The sequence below is a fragment of the Haliotis asinina genome, chromosome 5 (assembly GCF_037392515.1).
Source record: "Haliotis asinina isolate JCU_RB_2024 chromosome 5, JCU_Hal_asi_v2, whole genome shotgun sequence".
Classification (NCBI taxonomy): Eukaryota; Metazoa; Mollusca; class Gastropoda; order Lepetellida; family Haliotidae; genus Haliotis; species Haliotis asinina.
The window spans coordinates 59,095,432-59,116,205 of NC_090284.1; the positions used below are offsets into that span (position 1 = coordinate 59,095,432).

General features: G+C 39.8%; 1 protein-coding gene across 1 annotated transcript; it reads left to right on the plus strand.

The window, feature by feature from the left end:
* Positions 1-1,659: 1,659 nt before the first annotated feature.
* Positions 1,660-10,858, plus strand: LOC137284622 (uncharacterized). The gene is made up of 3 exons (XM_067816511.1): positions 1,660-1,723; positions 4,178-4,411; positions 5,687-10,858. Exons 1-3 carry the CDS (start codon positions 1,660-1,662, stop codon positions 8,269-8,271), a joined length of 2,883 nt encoding a protein of 960 aa, XP_067672612.1. The 3' UTR covers positions 8,272-10,858.
* The last annotated feature ends 9,916 nt before the right edge of the window (positions 10,859-20,774 follow it).

Here is a 20,774-nt window from a genome sequence, read left to right on the forward strand (position 1 = left end):
AGAACAAAAGAAAGTGCACAAATGATGTGTTTTTTTTCATTTTGTATTATAGGATATTTATATAGCGCACAAATCCATGCAACTATTGCGTACTCAAGGCGCTGGCGTTTGTTTCCCTCGATGTCCGTTTCAGCGTCACATCGTATTATCAATCTCAACTCTCTTGGGAGTATACAACTCTTGCTGCCACTGGACGGGCCGAGTGTATTGCCGCTCTCTCGTCCTAACGAGATACCCAATTCACAGCTGTGCGGACAGGGACACATAGTCACAGTACTTTGTCAAAGTTTACTGCACGTTGCTGTAACCGCAACTAAATGTATGCACGTATTCATGTGCCCACCATGTTGTCATATACCATCGGATTCGTGAGCACTTCTAAGTGCACAGGGTTGTGTACTGCACACTAAGAGCTGTGACAACACTGAAAGTGTCTACACACAAAGTTGACTCAAAGGTTTTTACACCCGGTCACAGGTGAGCTCGATTCCGACACCTCAACCTCGCTGGATCACCAGCCTGGTGTTTTAGCCACCTCGCCGCGCTTTGGGATTATCTCTCACGTAGCAAACCCTTCCCTGCAATAAAAAGACAACTAAGTCTTAAAAAATTCAAAACAAAGTGAATTTTGTGAAAGTTGCTTTTGATGACACCAGGTGTGCACTACCCTTTTCACGTCAGCTTTAGCCTAACGAAAAGTCCATGGGTGTCTATAGAAACACAATTCCCTTAAATTGACAAAAAGAGAAAGATGTGATTACGCCAACTTACTTAATACATGTTCCGGTACTCACAATTTCGGCGACTCAGCTTGTCGTAAGAGGCGACTAACGGGATCGGGTGGTCAGGCTCGCTGACTTGGTTGACACATGTCATCGGTTCCCAATTGCGCAGATCGATGCTCATGTTGTTGATCACTGGATTGTCTGGTCCAGACTCGATTATTTACAGACCGCCGCCATATAGCTGTAATATTGCTGAGTGCGGCGTAAAACTAAACTCACTCACTCACTCACAATTTCGGTTACATATTATCACGAACGATGCGCGATAGCCGTCGTTTTGTGCCCACGTCACAATGCTCAGTTTGCCATCACAGGCATGGGGGTGACACAGACGCTGGAAAATGTCAACATGGTCAAAACCACCATGAAGTGCGAAGATCCGTTTTGTTTGACGATAGTAAATGAAGCATTGTTGAAAAAACAAACAAACCCGCATCATGGACCATAATTATGCCCAATGCAATATGTTTTCCACCTGAACCATAAAGCCATGATGTATTTTGTCATGTAAAGCAGTCTTCATGTATTTGTGACAGGTGCCACCAATGGGAAAGAATATGCTCATCATTTTGCAAACACCGGGTATCGTCATTTTTAGGTTATGATTCACAAACACATGCTCATGATACAGCCGTAATCTTACTATTGTAAATATATATAGTGGGTTCTTTGAGGCTAAACTTTTGATGGGCAGTAAATGGGTTTTGTTGCTTTTAGGAGCCTTAGGCCATCTGTATTATTTTCAAGTTGTTTCTGTTTATTGAAATCTAAGGTTTATGATGATGATCATGCATCATGTGAGGTGTGGGAGTTTGCAATAGCAATATCAGTATGACATTTTCTTCATGTATCTTGATACTTCCGGTTTCAGAGGATGTTTATCGCAGGGAATGCATTATTCCTTGTGGCTGTCGTCGTGTCAGTCATCACAGCGGAAGGTGAGCATACTTTTACAGATAAACATTGTTGTACATTTCAAATGACTCATTGTGCTTTACATCCACAAGCAATACGATAGCGCAAACACAAAATTTCTTTGTTTTCGGAAACGGTAAACAAGGAAATTACCTGTTTATTTCTTTTGTAAGTCTGTAAACGTTTGAACCGTTTAAATAACCTGATGTTAATAACTGGTAATATTATCATGGAAGCAACTACAGAAGTTAGTTCTATTGTCATGAAGTAGGTGTACTGCTGGTGGAAATATTTTCTGTCATTCACGAATATATTTGAGTAATATTGTATAGTGTTTTGAACAGTTTGAATGGTGTTTGAGCCTTTATACTGCAAGCCACTTATATATGCTATACAATACATGAGAGTGACCAGTCTCGATTAGATCTGGTGGGTATTATTTCCATCATTTTTTTTAAAATCAAAGCGACAATGCAACAATAAACACAAAGAACTGTATGAATCATTAGATATAAAAGAAAAGAACATGTTTCGTTTCCTTATAAAAAAAAAACGACCACAAACAACATATTGACATATTGGTTACCTTTGTAAATGTGTATTTGTTTGAACTATGCATTTCTCAAGAACACTATTTTGGGCACACAATAAACTCAAAAAGCGGTTTTTTGTCCACATCAAATGTGCCCAAGGTAATACTTTTATTTTCCGAAAATGTATAAAACCGAGGTAATATGGACTATTAAAATGATTTCAAGAACAATATTTTCAAATACTGTTAATCTGGTGTAGCTCAAATGTAGATTGTTTCTCTTATTTTTAATAACAACATATTTAAGACAGTATTGTCAAATACTTTGATAGAACGAGGGGCCATTTCTGCTACTTTGGTTATTCTGCTGGTTTGTTCAAACACATACATTAAGAATTATTTAGTTTGAGAAGAAGGCAATACCATTTGGATTATGATGCTCGCGGCCCTTGTATATACAAATAATGGGCCCTACCTTTCTCAAAGAGAGTACAGCCCAGCATTATGATGCAACGGCCCGTTATGTAGCTCATAAAAATGTCACTAACCCCGTGTTTCTGGCATTTCGTACTATCAGCATCCTTTGGTACGTCTATCCGACGCAAAGAATAAGTTGAGCCCATGAGCTTGTTATCGTTAGAACTGCTTTTAGGCTATATCGCTACAGGTTTAAATTGCTCACTCCCGCTAATGATCCGACATTGACAACACGTGTCGTTTCTGTAAATAAATCCCACTAATGCCCCCTTCCTAGTTAGATAACACGTGTTTATTTCACCCTCAGTTCTCTAAACAAACCCTTCAGTTTCTCACTGCCTTGTTGGTTTCACCTCTGCTGTAAACCTCAGTAAGTAATCCCAGCCATTGTGACATTTGTATGGGCCATGTGTTTTGTGACGTAGAGGGAATATTCTGCACAAAGTGCTGTCTATATTACCGTTGAAGAGTCTTTGAAACATGTGTGTACAACCTGAATTACTTAACAACGCAGGAGGGGAATAGAATCTTCTCAGCTGGACTTTCTCTCCCTGAGAAGCATTTTGAGGGGATTGGCGATACCCAAACGTACATCAGAGGTTCCTTTATTATCAGTAACATTTTATTATTTAACAGATCGAGAGAACATGTGTGGGTTTAAGCAAAAGATTTACATGTTTGTGGGAGTTGATGGGGGGTTGGGCGTATGGGGGATGGTGAGTATTGGGGGATAAGTTAAGGGGCTTGGATACATGGATACACAAGTTGAAGAGTAAACAACGCACAATATAATGATTTTCTCTACCACTCAAAAAACAAAAAACAAAACAAAACAAGTTATTTGACAAAAACAAACAAGATGTTGTTTATGCTAAGGATAAAAAAATACAATTTCAAATAAAACAAAAAAACCCTAAAAACAGGAAAAACAAACAAAACAAAACTAAACAAGACAAAAAAAAAATAAATACATGCATAAAAAATAATAAAAATCGCTCTCTTTATCTAAGAATTCATGTTTTGGAGACTGTAGATGAATAAATTAATATTTACAAGTATCATGACACAAACTTCAAACTCATTTGGCTTAATGTGAATGATCTGGAGCAATGTTATAAAATCTCGACCATGGGCACGAATATTTACGTTTACTCCACATACATGTTTTCCATGTTTTTAAAAACCCTCACTCGGCCAGACCGAACAGAGAACGAAGACTTTTGAGTGAAGCTCTGTTGGGGATATAGGAAGGAGTTTCGGTGATTTTTTTAGACGACCACGGAAACATGCTATGCTGTTTCTCGTCAGAATGAGTGTTCGAAATCATTTTCTAGTTGTCGTATTTCATGGTTTCAGCTGAATTATAACATGGCCATGTTTCATAATCAGGTTATTAGTTAGGACAATGATGCCCAAATCGTTTTCATAAGTTTTGAAGAAAAACTTTGCATAATTAACTCTGTTACAGACATCAGCGCGTGTAAATTACTCAGTGAAAAAGACACTCAAGGCACACTGGCGGATCGGACAGGGTCCCGACTTGTGGCGAACTTATCCGAATGCGAGGCCGAGTGCTTAATGAACGACACATGTTTTGCAGCAGAGTTCAGAAGGGATACAATGCTTTGCAATTCCTATTCCAATGATACAACAAAAACTTTAGAGAAAGGTGTTACTTTTCTAACTAAAGTTTGCCTCGGAAGTAAGTGCAAGGTCAAAGGCACGAGTATCATTGTATGGTTTGCTTCACTGACCATCTGCATGGACCTCAGTACGTCCGCACGGACAGCGGTGCAAATGTTAACCAAGAAGCTAACAATTTACTAACTACACAACTAGACTAATGAAAATGTCACCAGAAGTAGAACTAATTCATTAATCATTTCGATAATGTTTTTAATAATGTTTATGTTTTGATAATGTTATACTAAAATATCACCAACCATGTAAGTGAGTGAGTGTGGTTCTACGTCGCTGTTAGCAACATTATAGCAATATCACAGCGGAGGGCACCAGATATGGGCTTCACACATTATACCCATGTGGGTTATCGAACCCGGGCCTTTTACCACTTAGGCTACCCCATGACCCCTGTTCAACCAAGAATGTAACATGATTAATGTTGCATAATGGATTTACCTTGAGTGTGCATTAGTGGTCATGGGATGGAACCTAGCAAACAGTTCCATATTTCAATGCATATGCACCCAGGATGTCACTGGTAATCTATTTAATAAATGATGCGATATATTGTGGAATACGATTTAATATGTGAAACGAAACTGACATTGCACGACATTAACAATAACATTTTACTAACATGTAGATCCAAGCTTAGCGTTATTACTCGTAATGACGTTCTTGTAATCAGGACGTCATTACATCATTGATGACATTGGCTTCGTCCAGGCAATACATTGATGGATGCTATAATTTGTCATATTAAATTACTTAACATTTCTTCGAATTCCTGGCTGCAGTCAGTTATACTGGATTGGCCGTAGACGTGACCAATACCGGTCAAACGCTTCCATCGCGTTGACCGTTGAATAACCTGCACAATTTATACTTAGTATCACGCATTTCAATCGTATCACTAACCTGGGGATTTGGTTTCCATTTTAACCTTTCAATAATTTTCGCACGAAGTCAGGAAATACGCCCTCAAGTAAACAAATCTCAAGTTACAGACCCGCACCGAATATTATTAAAAGCACAGCGTGTTTCTGATTCAGTAACGTCTTCTATTATTAGAATCAAAAAAAAAAAATCATGAAGCAAATGTCCCATCTCTATTAGCTTGTAATTCTATTATCCAATCAGTGATACACAAGGTACTTACAGAGGTTTCACGACTTGATTGTAGTTGATCCCCATTTATCCCTTCAGGTTTTCGGTTTTACCTGGAAACATTTAAAAATTGTGTAAAACGCCAATGTCACGAAATAATCATGTGTTTCTTATTTACTCGTTCCAGATGATCCAGATGCTGGTAACGGAACAGATGTCACGAATACCACATCGGTTACGATTCAGCCATCGGGCACTGTGGCCTCCGTGTCCTACATCGCCGACATGCTCGACCCATCAGCTACAGATATGCAGGATTTTGCCTCTCTTGCATCAGCCTTTCCACATCCACCCAGCATAGACCATCTCGAGAGTATGGCAAATGCCACGTTTGGTGATGACTGGGCAAACAATTCCTCAATGAGTAACGACAGTCTGCCTTCAGTTGAAGTAGCAGCAACTATGAATATCTCTGATGGTTCTGATTCCATGATAGGGGTAGATGGTTTATCTAATGGAACTGACGTCTCATTCATGAATGGTTCCTTTTCTATGAAAGACCCTACTGATTCCATGGAAATGAATGGAACTCTTGTTGACAGTGCCAATGAAACACACGTGGAGAGTGTTTTCAATGGTACAATTGATGTTAACGCCGACGGGAACGCATCTTTGGGTATTTCTCCTTCAGCCACTGTTCCTGGTCAAGGTTCAGATGAAGCACCAGGGGCATCTGCTGGCATCATGCCTTCACATACAGCTGGTATTAGTATTGAATTGCCGATTGCAGCATCAACGCCACAGGGAGGTGTGACGCCTGGCATTGAGTCAGTGGGATACACGGTAGTCACGGGACCAAGTGCAACAATGGACACTAAGGTCCAAGTAAGTGCATCATCATCTGCAGATGCAAAGGCGTCAGTGTCATACACTTTTAAGCCGACTGATGTAACTAAACCTCAAGTTAAGGATGACACCACTGCTCCCCAAACACCGGATATAATAATTTTTGATACCACGGTGCTACCACCAAAGACAACACTTCCTCCTACTACCAAACCTGCCACTAGACAACAGACTGATTCAGCTACTACAACATCTGTCCCATCTATCACGACGGCTCCACCAGTGGCTCAGCCACAAAACCCCTATAACCCATACCAGCCCTATAACCCTTACAATCCATACGGGAACCCACAGGTCCCGCCACAGGCCAGAAATCAACCTCCCCAGGTGCCTCCTTATTCTCAGCCCAATCCTCAATATCCACCATATCCCAATCCCCAATACCCTCAATTTCCACAGTATCAACCGAACCCTCAATACCCTCAGTATCCTCCCTATCCATACGGACCACGGTATCCCCAGTATCCTCAGTATCCCCAATACCCACCATATGGAATACCTCCTCAAGTTCCCCCTCAACCCCAAGTACCCGTATATCAGATTCCAAAAGCTACCAATCCTCCTGTTTCAATTGAGGAAAAGCGATTGTGTTTCAACAGAGACAAATTCCCCGATTTGAAATTACCCGAAGAAAAACCGAAATTGTTCCTTATTCCTTCTGGTGAAACGGGGAAATATTCAGTCGTAGCTGTTCCCACACGCCACAATCCAGTCATATGTTTTCCTGTAAGTTACCGTGGTAAGGTCCCAATTCTTCATCTTCCAGCTCAAAATTCTCAGCCTCAATATAACCCGTACAACCAGCAACTACAGTTTCCCTTCCAATACCCCGGATTTCCTTATCAGAATGTTAACCAGAATCCGTTCCTCCCCGGAGCAACAGTCCCTGTACCAATTGATATCAAAACTTTCTTGAACAAGTACGGGGACATTTACTCTGCAACCACCTCCCCTAAAACAACAGTCGCTGGTGATCTTGCCCACACAACACCATCAACACCTGACAAAGATATGCTTGGAAGTAATGACACTGTGGGTACCAACAGTACCGTTTCTCAGAGTGTTAACATCACTGGCACGGATGGAAACAGTACGTTTACAGATAACCAGGGATTTGTTAATCAGACACTGGGCAACAATACTATGCCAGATCTTAACATCAACCTGACTATTCCGGAAATGATCATGAACAGCACAGATCAATTGGCCAATATTACGCTAACAAGTAACAGCACAATCCCTGCTCCAAATGTAAATGAAAGTGAAGCATTGGGAAATGGCAGTTTCAGTATTAACGACAGTCTAGGTGGAGACATACAATATATAAACTCCACTTCTTTTGGTAACTCTTCTGCTTTTATCAACGCTTCTAATTTGAATACAGATGCTTTTAATCAAACAGAATCAACAATAGCTAACGACACTGATGTTCAGTCAAATGACACTGTTGTTGAGGTTGCAGCAAATCTGATATATTCGAACTCATCTGATGTTTCTTTGAACTCTACTGACACGGTCCTGGGTAACGTCACATTGTCCAGGACAGTTGCATTGCAAACGACCACACCGGCGACTATAACGGAGTCACACCCACCACGTCGTGTACGCCCTTCGAGATACGGTCGTTTTCGACCAGTGGGTAAGAAGCCCCATCGCAATCGTCCAAAGAAAAAGCCCAAAAGCAAACCAAAGAGAAAGCGGAGGCCCCGACCAACTCTTGATCCAGAGGCTCAGAAAAAGGGCAAACATCCAATGCGATATGCACGTCGTCACTTTTGGAGACGAAGGAAAAATCCCAGACAACTCCGTCACCCGTCTTCAGTTAGTCGGAAATATAGATCGAGACGTCTACGTTCCCAGAAGTGAAGTGAAAGAACGTCGAGAATTCGCTGACGTAAAGAAACGGTTTTGATTCTAAATTTCGATAGCTGATCCATCAGTTAACATTCGTGTATATGACTGTAATCTAATGGTTGTACATTAATGAGATGGTAATTGCTATCTCGTTGTAATAGAAGGTCTAATGGAGAATGATCCAATGCGGTAACAACCAATGTGCGTTTGTTTGAAATATGAACACAACAGGATCATAAAGAACAGTTGTAGCAAGACTTTCATTATTAGCGTACTCATAGTAACTGTATATATCCTTTATGCAAGACATCCAACATTACGTAAAGACATTGTTTACCGTAATGGGGGCGCCCACACGTTACTTGATTGTGTTTTACTATGTGTGTATATGTAGCAAACGTTAGTGGACGTTTTGAGCCATCCACCGCTTCTCTTTGTTAAACAGTTAATATTTCTACCTTCTCAGTATTAATTCCACGTTTGCATTTATGAATATTTACGCTTCTTGTAGTTAAGGTATTTTCTTATTTGTAAACCCCAAATGGGTTTGAATGTTATTTGGACGTTTTCTCATTTCAAAGGTGACGGATTTGGTTTTGTGGGTAGGAATATTTATGTTGTCAAATGCAGAAGCAGTTCAGCATAGATCTGAGCACACAATAATGATCTTTGTGCAAAATCAGGCATAAAACGTGGAGGGTTAATACAAACAGCAATTTCCATACCGGACATTTTCAATAACAGCAGCTGAAGGATGATATTGTAATAACACGATAAGCACAGATGACGTAGTGATAAAAGCCACATGAATACTAGGGAGCCAAATGAACCGAATTAAAGATACATTGGTTGGAAGTTATGAAAAGTAATGGCTAAGTGAGATCATAGTCTGCACATATGATGATTTATAACTGGTGGCTTGTGGTGGTGAAGGTAGACTGGTTCTGTTAGTATTTTGGTACCATGTTCTAAATTTAGTCATGCTTGAAAACGGTAGTATGATCTACACTAAAGCGTAGCAGTTATGCTGCAATTGTTAGGATGAAATGCCAATGAAACATATCAAATTGACGTGTGTTCAAACTAAAAACAAGAATACAGTCGAACCCCGTTTACCCGGACGTTTTGGTTTCACTCGAAAATCGTCCGGATAGCGAGACGTCCGGTTAACTGGATCAAACATCCAAAACGTGAAAATTAAGTGAAAGCAAAAAATATTCACGTACGTCTATCAATAAATCAACAGTCAGTAGTAATAACAGTGAATCATCATAACATATAAGTACCGATAATACATGGAAGGCGGAACATAGGTTACCATTTGTCAAGTTGTCTCGGACGTAATCGTGTAGCGTGTGGAGCTTCAGATTGTAAGTTAGATGAAAAACAAAAATCAAAGACAAAAAGTTTCTGTTTTGCCAATTGCATATTCTTTTGTTAATTTTAAATGCCCTAAAACATACGTATCACATTTATGCTGTATATCAAACGATTGTGTTTTAGCGTTCAATGTTATATTACCCGCCATATGAGAGGCTTGTTGTTGAACAAACAACGTTTGTATGTTTTTGCAGTGTGAACATCTGCGTGGCTGTTAATGTACTGCAAAGATTTTGTATGAGCTAGTGACCCCCAGAAACCATTAAGCATTTTGACGTTGATATTGACATTATAGGAACTTACTGTGTTGCTTTTATACTGAACAGCAAAAGAAACGCACTTTTGGAATCTCATAAAAGTAAGCGGTCATGTGTATGTCTTTCATTTAAAAAACTTGACCCCAAAAACTGTTACGTTTCTTTTGCTAATTAATATATTTACACGTATGGAATCATACGAATTATCCAACACATTATATACACTTGTTCATAACCAAATATATTTTGCATTTGTACTAAAATGAAAATTATATATAATATCTGTCCGGAATTGCAATGTATATCCTCTCACACATGTCTGTTTAGATATTATATTACTATTGTACAAGGATATAAAAGAAAACATCATCACATACTGTACACACTATGCACGTACTACACTATGCCGTGCTACACAAAGGACACATGCGATTTGAGTCGCAAACGTGTCTATCATTTTCGTATTTTCATGAACTGGCCATGAAAAAAAGCTGAAATAATTTGTTGATAACTGGGATTGGTGTTACTCAGAGATGGCTCGTTGTACCTACATTATGTAATGTACATCATTACACAGAAATGAAAATTTTCACGTGAATTATGGAGTGGCATTAATTTGAGCCAATCCTTGACCTTTTCTTCCTCTTTTTATAATGAAATATAATATGCTTAAACCAAAAGACACATATGCATGTTAAGTGCTTTTGTTTTAGGAGATTTGTTGTTGTTTTGAAGATATGTTAATTCCATTTCATTTGGCTTGTAGGTGAATGTGTATTTTGTGAACACAGAACTTGTAGTCATGGCAGGATAGTAATATATGAATATAATTAGCATAGGTAATTAGCCTATGATGTATTGTGTTTAACTATAGAATCCACAATAAACTGGTGTCATTGTTGAACAGATACATTGTGCTTGAGAGTACAGTATGATCTTAAATAAAGTTAGATTTCGATTTATTGAGATTTTGATTTTCTGTGAGGCATGTGGGTATTGCATGATACATACAAGTGGACATGCGATCAACTTGAAAAAGCCGACAGTACTACTGCACAGGAACATGCATCTTTACATATACCAGAAAAATGTATGGGACATTGGATTTACAAGATTGATAAAATACAAAAGATGAAACCAAGGAGGAAACAGATGATGAAGAGAAAGGGAAAATGTGACAATTCGTTCAATTCCTTTGGAAATCTTTCATTTGTATAGATGTATAAAGTTACTTTTTCTCATATACTTTGTCATTGGCTAGTAGTGTGCTGGCAAAACGGAATATCTCCTACTTTTCAATGGTGTAATTTCTCTCATCATTGTAAAGAAGTTACAAAGGTGTGCAGTGTGTAAGTCGGACATGCTCTGATTGGACGAGAGGATGAACTGAAATGTGAGTGTGAGAGTGAAAGGACTTAGCTTCTGAATAGAGGATCCATAGTGAAAATGTAGATGGTTTACTACCACCCTGAGTACATATTTTTAGGATAAATGGCTGTGCTGTATGGGATCCATAAAACATATGAAACTGATGACAGCTGGAAATCGTAACAAAGTTTACTTTGTGATTGAAGTAAGTGAGTGAGTGAGTGGGTGGGTGGGCCTTTTTTCAGTCACGTTTGAAATATTACATCAATATCACGGCGGGGACGGCAGAAAAGAGATTCATCAATTGTTCCCATATGGGATATATTACTAAAACAAATATTTTTAACTGCCTCGCAAGTTAGATTGCGCAGTTCACTGGTCCTATCAGTTGCGACTTTTATGTAAATGTACCAAAGAACAATTCTACTTTCGATATAATCCGTTATTTTAAACTAAGTGTAACATATCAAAGGTCTGATGTTCGGATGGTAGTAAATATATATTTTATCACTGATGTATTTATAGAAACATGACATATAGTTAAACAATACTATTGTTGTTTCTTTTTTTGTCTTTTTCAACACTCTGCGTTTAACACCAAACAACATCCATTTACAAACCTTATTTTTCGTTTTTTGTTGACTTTGTCGCCTATTTTCCTGCACTATCAGTTAACCTCACAACACCCATATAACAACGCCATACGTTGAATCACCACATGCCCCGAGAAAGCTTCCCACTGTAGTAACCTCCACTGTGGCATACACGATATTAGATCCCCACACTGCAGCAGCTGTTCTGGCTTGTGTTGCAAGATTTCAGAAGTGGGACAGGACCCAGTCCGTGCTACCAAGGTAAGACTTTCATTTATTGTATATTGTACATAAGGCTTCTACTGTACTATCACTGTTTTTGTTCTTATGAAAATACCAATGTTTATCTAACGCGTTGTTTTTAAAATCTGAAAGTTAATGTCAAACATAAAAGTTAGAGAACATTTGAAATATGTTTAGTGCTTTACACGTTCAGAAGATTGAGAACTGCCCTTTTGCATTTCTTCCCCTTGATAAATGTCATGATCAAGTATAACGGAATTAAGGTTAAAGATTTCAGAGAACATTTAAATATGGGCACATTGGGTATTTTTGTCATGAGTTTGAACTACCACCTAAGAAAGTCCGATGGAAAAGTTCAAGTTCAGATGTGATAAAATTGCTTCCGGACGTTGTTGTGAGTCCCACGATGTCACCAGCGCTGTCTTTAGCTTTCATGTCAAACAAATTACAGTATCATTTGTGCTGCTTCTCAGAAGTATTGTTCATTTCATAGGTCATTTCATAGGGTAGCATGATAAATAAAGCGTTCGTTCGTCACGTCGAAGACCCAGGTTCGATTCTTAACATGGATACAATGTGTGGAACTCATTTGTGGTGTCTCCCGTCGTGACATTGCTGAAATACTGCTAAAAGCGGCGAAAAACCATATTCAGTCACTCACAGGGTATGTACATATCTTTACCAAGACTCTCATTCTACCCAAAAGAAGAGACAATTTCTCCACCAGCATCACCATTCAAAATACAACAATACCACCACAAACACACAAACATACAAATACATAAAAGTAAACATGAATAGAGATTTAAACTAACACTATATGCAACTTGTATATCTCTAAGACGTTGATATTTATGAAGGCGACACAGCTCCGTCCTGAATCATGAGGGTATTCCATTAAATCAGAGTCGACCTCAAATGCGAAGCTGTTTCACTTGAGAAGACACGTACACACAGAGACACACACAGAGACACACAGACACACACACGCACACACGCAGAAGACAGACTGTTAGATATATATACACACATATATACACACATACATGTTCAAATGGATGACAGAGGTAACACAGGCGCCACCTACTATACTGACGAAAGTCAAGCTAACATTTGCTTACCCATGCTCTTGATACGGTTGGAATTGGACCATGGGCTGTGCTTTGGATTAGGGAGAGGTCTCAGCATAACGTTGCTGCTTGAAATATGTAATTGGAAACATTTGTGTCAACATTCAAAGTTCCGAGCTCAGTATATTACGCAGTCTTAGGGTTGAAAAGACGCCAGTTTTTGAAGGGTGGGTAACCACCTGGCCTTGTGAGGTACTGATCAAGAGAGCGACCATTCTTAAACATATGCCTGTCCATGTTTGAGAACCTACAGCATTCGAGTGAGTGAGTGAGTTTTACGCCGCACTCAGCAATGTTCCAGCTACATGGCGGGGGCCTGTACACAGTCGACTCTGGAGCAAACAATCTAGAGATTAACAGCATGAGCATCGATTAAAATAATTAGGATACGAACACATGTGTCGAATTCAGTGAGCCTGGGAATCCGATCCCGTTAGTCGTCTCTTACGACACTGCATGGTTTACTGAAGATCAATTCTAACCCGCATCTTCTCGTGACCTTCAACATTCGAAATGCATGATGTGAATCTGTAAATATCGAGCCTAGGTCAGGCTGGTGAATGATCTACGAAGATCATCTATGATCTACAGATCCCGTTAGACGCCTCTTAGGGAGGGTGTGGTTTATGGAGACCAGGCGTGTGTATGACACAACCATGTGTATTAAACATGCACGCTGGATACCAGTCACTGTGGTTCCAGGCGTTGCGATGCTACTGGAACACGTCACCCTGAACGATGAACATGCAAGCCCCGTTGCCAACACCCTATAATTATTTAGGTCCTGTTATCAACGTTCACAAATGGCCGTCTCCTATATAGCAGCGTATGGACAGTAGGTAGATTATAGTGATACGCCAAGCTACTCGATTTCTAATCGAGATACGAACAGTTAAGCACGTCAGATGAAGATGCGAGCAACGGTCCCATGCGCTCCTTCGCGTACAATATCATACAGTAAACGCTAAATCGCACGTCCCATAACACCAATCTGGGACTGGATCAGTCCAAACCTAAACCGGTTTCTCATTCTGTGCCTCTCCGTGGGACAACTCGTGTAACCTTTCGTGTACTGAGTGCAAGCGACTGTTACATGTACATATTCTTCACGAGTTTTTCATTGGCGTTACCGTAAATTGGTTGTTACATATAACTGTTAATTCATTCATGAGTTAAAGAAAAAAATATGTGAAAGGTATTAGACTTTAGGTTGAATCTCAAACTGCACTGTAGGTATTTGGAGGGATGTTTTACAGGGTTAGATGGCTCTATATAGTCACATTCATGTTTCCTAGTTTTCAAAATCATGGTGTGTGGATTTCTTCTCTGTGACAACGCGAAACAGCAAGACGTGTTCAAATGTTGAAAAGGCCAGATGAGATAGCACGAGAGGATAAAGCGATAACAAGAAACGGAAAGCGACAGCACAAGGCGGGAAAGTGATAAGATAAGATGAGAAAGTGATAAAACGAGACGTCAAAGTGATAGCATCAGACAAATATACAACAATACGGGACAAAAAGAAAAGGTGGTGTGGATATGGGGGATAATCATGCTGAAGGCAAAAAGCTGAAATTTGGTTGACTTTTTCGCTCAAGAGGAAATTGACTCACTCACTGACCCACTCAAACACTCAACTCGTATGACTATAATGAGTACTGCCTTCCTTTTCCGTACCAGATCCGTGAAGGTCCTGGTTAGAATGCTGGCCTTCAGTAACCCAGGCTTGTCGTAACAAGCGTCTAACGGAACTAGGTGATCAGGTAGGGTCTATGACTTGGTTGACACATGTCATCGGATTCCAGTTGCGCAGATCCATGCTCACGCTGTTGATCACTGGAATGTCTGGTCCAGGGGTTGATTATTTACAGTTCCACAGCTATATGGCTGGAGTATTGCTGAACATAACTAAACTCACTCACTCACTCACCCTTTTTTCAGACCAATGTATGATCATCTCGTCAAGAAACACGTGGTTCTCCTGTGTGTGGTCGTCACACTACCTACTTGTGTCGGTAAGTACACACAGAAAACGATATAGCGTTGCTTACGAGCAAAATAGAGTCTGACACTCTTTTACTGTGTGTGACATGTTGTTTCCATGTGCTTATAGCATCGCATACCAAATACATATATAAGGTGAAGAGACTAGATGTCACCAGTGCGTTGTAAATCTCGCAACTTAAGGTCACATGCAACCAAAAATAAAACCCCAAACACAAAGATAATAGAAAACATTATGTTTAGCTAATTCATGACAAATGATATACATTGCTGACTGTGGAAAACAAATAAACAAACGAATAAGCGTACTGAATGGAAAATCACAAGTGTCATGTTTTGTACGTGGGTTTACTTCGATCGAAACGAAGCTCCCGGGAGACCAAACTCAGTCAGAGCGGGTGGGTGTGCACTCAAATGTAAGGATGTTTTCCACTGGCTGGTTCACTTACATATACGCTTCGGGCTCATTGTGTGTATATAGAGATGATCTGTTTGATTGATATTGTAGGAGGATGGTGAGGAATAAGGTAGTAAGAATCTTTTTAGATAACAACTTCTTTTATTGTATATGATGCGACGTTTCGGTATGGATTCATCATACTCTTGCTTGACAACGGTATGAGAATCCGTACCGAAACGTCTCATTATATACAACACAAGAAGTTGCTGTCCATAAAGAATGTATATAGGGATGTTGAGTTTGGTACGTACATACTCTCTGCATTTGCGTTCGATCTTGTCAACAAATACTTCGATGGTGACCTACTGCGTGGCTGAAAAGTGTCGTTCGTCCAAGTACAAAGCAGGACTTGAAACTGACAATCTGAGTTTGTACCGGTTTTCGTCCGGCCCAGTCATCCGAAAAAAATGGATGCAGTTTGTTTGCCACCCACTGACATGATAACACGATCCATAAATCATTGTAGTTTGTTTATGGTGTATAGCCTGATAGGTGTAGAATTCAAATGGCATGTAGTCAATGCTTGAAGTTGTGTATTGCATTAGCAGACAAGTAGGCAGACACACACATCGGTGTGAATAAAACAGACACTGAGTTTGTCTGTGACAGAGACTGCTTATCACAATCAAAACGTTTTGTTATGCTTGATGCTTGTTATCGCAAGAAACAACCTCTTTTTCTCCAACTTTGACCGGAACGATAATCCTTGCACACATCGCTTGTGCTTATTTGAGGCGCCTTCTCGGTTCAAGACGGACCTAATCACCGCGCATGCACTATTAAAACCACTTTTCAGTGTGCCAGAGCACGGAGGTGACATTGGTAAATCGTTTGTACAGGGGTCTTTTTCATCGCGTTATTTTTTAACTCTGTAAGTTGAATTTGCATTTACATAAGTCCATATGGAAAGGTACCACGGTCTACAAATTTGTATTTTGGTTGCACGAGACCTTTAATGTAATAAAGCTCACTCGTGCAACAGTATTAGTGTGGTATGGGTGTTGTGGGTGGATAAAGGCAGATTGATATTGGACTCACTCACTCACTCACTCACTCAGTCACTCACTCATGGTCTGGGCTGCCCACAATGTTATAACAACGTTTCTTATGGGGACAGATCACTGTGCCTACGTCTATTGTTCGAGAAAGTTCAGTGGACCTTGGTAGATTTCTTTCTTCAGTATTCAACTACAGCTTCAGAAATCACACTACCAAAACAGCATGCAGTTGATGAATAAACATTGAAGTGGGCGTCTGCTTAGTTTCTTATGTACTGTTCACACCTGGGAAAACCATTAAACTATTAAAACGCGTTAAATAGAACATTGAGACAAAAAATACTCAAGCCTCAAATAGCTTAACACTGTGCAAAAATGACGGATTACAATAATGTGGCAACGTAAATAGGTGTCCACAGAATATCACTGTAAGAAAGAAGGATATTAACACTGTGTCAACGTAAATGGGTGTCCACAGAACAATGCTGTAATAACGAAAGCATAACGTTGTGACATTATGAATGGGTGTCCATATGATAACGCTGAAAGAACGAAAGCATAATGTTGTGACAATATGAAACTAAAAGGTGGGACTGGTTTTGTTAAAATATCTGTGGTCTTACTCACAGAGAAGGTGTTTGATCCTCGGAACGTACCAAATGACACATTACACCGCATACTAATGTCCGCATTTAACGTCCAGAATATTTTGGAATCTATGTATACTCATGGAAAGGAATAAGGGAACACCTGAAATGCAAGTGTTGCTTTATTCTTTTTCCGATTTTCCATTCATACAAATCTCGTGAAGAAAACTGGAAAAGAATAGAAGAACGCTTGTACTTGTACAGGTGTTCTCTTATTCATTTCCATATAAGTACAATGAAATGTTCTGTTCTCAATTTTGAAAAATAATTTGAATAAATGTAAACGTTGCGTTTAACTCTATCCCAGATTGTCCTTTCCACACATGGTTGACATTTGTAAACCAAATTATGGACTTTTCTGGAACAGTTATCACTCAGCGTTATCTTTTCCGGTATTCCACTGGTTTACACCTGTATCTCATCAATGATTCCAATGACGTCATGACATAGCGCGACTTTTTCTGTACTTCGGGTTGAGGTAAAGTTCAGTAAACATGTTTTCAACTTTCACTGAAAACACGACATAAATGATCCTTATTGAATGGCATCCACGGATGTATTCTTTCAGGTAAACAGGTTTGTACCTTTTCCGAAGTGACTGATTCAGCCGGTAGACGAGATGACTACAGTGGTTACAAAGTTGTTGCGACTCCCCGGAGTTGTAAGGAGTATTGCCGAAAATTCGGTTGGTGTGTTGCAGCACATTTCGACTTCCACACCTATGACTGTTTTCTGTACCAAGGAGACACACCGATCTCGCCCAAGAAAGGAAGCATATTTATGGCACAGGAATGCACCGAAGGTAAACAATGACGTTCAGTACAAATTCACTCTTTTGTTGAAGGTTTAGCTATGTTTAATTCTTTAAAATTGTTGAACATAGTGACTATTCCTGATGTATTAGTAAAACATATAGAAAATATATAAGCATATATAGTGCATAGAACTTTCCGATTCTCACTGGCAGGTACTAAACGAAAATCCGTGGTCTGATGCAAATCTTCTTTTCGTTGTAGTTATCCTTATTTTGGTGCTGTGTTGAATATCCTTCTTAAGGACGCATTTTCTTTCTGATCGTAAATCTATAAATATTATTAGATTATATAATATTAAATATACAGCTTCTCCTGTTCAGTGACAACTACTCAACCAACTACAACGACAACAACAACAACGACAGCTACCCCTACCAGCACAACTGCTGTTCCCACATCCACGTATGTATCATCATTCTACACCACACTGACAACAGTAGGCCCATATACAGCAAGGGCTACACTTATAGAACCAAGCCGAACTGACGACATACAGACAACAAGGCTACGTTCACGGAAATCAGCTGTCACAGAAGGTTCGTCTGCATGAGCTATTTGTCGGTATGTAACGTTTTAAAGACACTAGTGGGTTTATAATTTTTTTTATAAATCTTTCAAATATAACAAAAAATGCTTGTAACAAAGGCGGAGCAGATATGATGACTACCGGTGTTTGAGAACACCTTTTAATCCTTTGACTGATCAAATAGTTATGACTGCAAGTGTTCAAAAACACCTTTCCATCACTTGACCGATATTGAAAGAGTATGTTTGGTGGCATGAATACTTTCTGTCTGACAATCTGGGTAATACAGAAGGCTCATTGTGGGGATATGGGTGTGTAGAATTCTCAGACAGGCTCTTGGTGACTTCATTAGAGTGTTTTATGGGACCTCGTTGGCGGGCTGAGATTGCACGTCCAATATAAAGCCTCTTCTGTTCAGTGACAACTACTCAGCCAACTACAACAATAAGGACAGCTACCTCTACCAGCACAGCTGCTGTTCCTACATCCACGTACATGTCAGTATTCTACACCACACTGACAACAGTAAGCCCATATACAGCAAGGGCCACACCTATTGAGCCAAGCCGAATCGACCACAGACCCACGACATGGCCTCCTCTACCGAAATTCACGTTTCTGAAGGTTTTTTTCTTCAAGCGTCAGTTGTTGATATTCTAGCTTCTAAGGACAAGAGGGAAGGTGGGGTAGCCTAGTAGTTAAAGCCCGGGTTCGATTCTCACCTGGGTACGTTATGTGAAGCCTAAATTTGGTGTCCTCCGACGTGATATTGCTGGAATATTGCCAAAAGCGGCGTAAAACTCAACTAACTCACTAACTGTAAGGACCAGGGTGAGCTTATTAAATACAACGACAAAACGCGTTCCATATTACACAAATATATCTTCTTGAAGCAAAGGTAACATGTGATATATCAGGTTTGTGATTACGATTTCCGAGGACTTACCCTATGAGAGAATGTCCATCTCTGATTGATTTACGTGACTGTGAGCAAATTACCATGTATGCCCGGTGCACGCTCGTCCACTGACCAAGCAAGGTGTATGTTTTTGCGAGGGCGAATAAATCATATATATCCCGTCAGTGATCTGTGAACAAGTGGTTCGGATCGACTCGCCGGTAGTATGTCAGTGAAATATATGATTGAATTTCACTGTGTTAAATTTACACAATAAGAGATTAAAACATTGGGGAACATAAACTCTTTCTAGGATAATGATGGATGTGAACGGAACGGAAATGATAACACGATCTATAAGTCACTATACTTTGTTTATGGTGTATAGCCTGATAGGTGTTGAGTTCAAATGGCATGTGGTCAGTGATTGAAGTTGTGTATTGCATATTGTCATTAGCAGACAGGTAGGCAGACATACACATCGGTGTGAATAAAACAGACACTGAGTTTGTCTGTGACAGAGACTGCTTATCACAATCAAAACGTTTTGTTATGCTTGATGCTTGTTATCGCAAGAAACAACCTCTTTTTCTCCAACTTCGACCGGAACGATAATCCTTGCACGCATCACTTGCAGTGTTTATACGAGTAGACGGGCCTAATCACCGCGCAAGCACTATTAGAGCAGTGTAGCACAGCTATTTAAACCACTTTTCAGTGTGCCAGAGCACGGGATGACATTGGTAAAGCGTTTGAACTCCGATTTCGCGGAGTCTTTTTCTCAACGCGTTATTTTTTATCTTTAGGAGTTGAATTTGCATTTGATAATTTGTTACTGTAAGTCCATGTCGAAAGGTATCAGAATCTGCAATGTGACATTTAATGTAATAATGCTTACATATCAGGGAGATGCAACAGTATTAGTGTGGTACGGACGTGTGGAGGGGACACCGTTGTTGTGGGTGGATAAAGGCCGATTGATGTTGGACTCACTCACGGTGCGGGCCCCCACGATGTTATAACAATGTTTCTTATGGGGACAAATCACTGTGCCTGCGTCTATTGTTCGAGGAAGAAGTTCAGTTGGTCATGGGAGATAGGCTCTTTCTTCAATATTCAAGTACAGCCTGAGAAACCACACGACCAAAACATCATGCAAATTGATGAATAAACATTGAAGTGGATGTCTGCTTTGT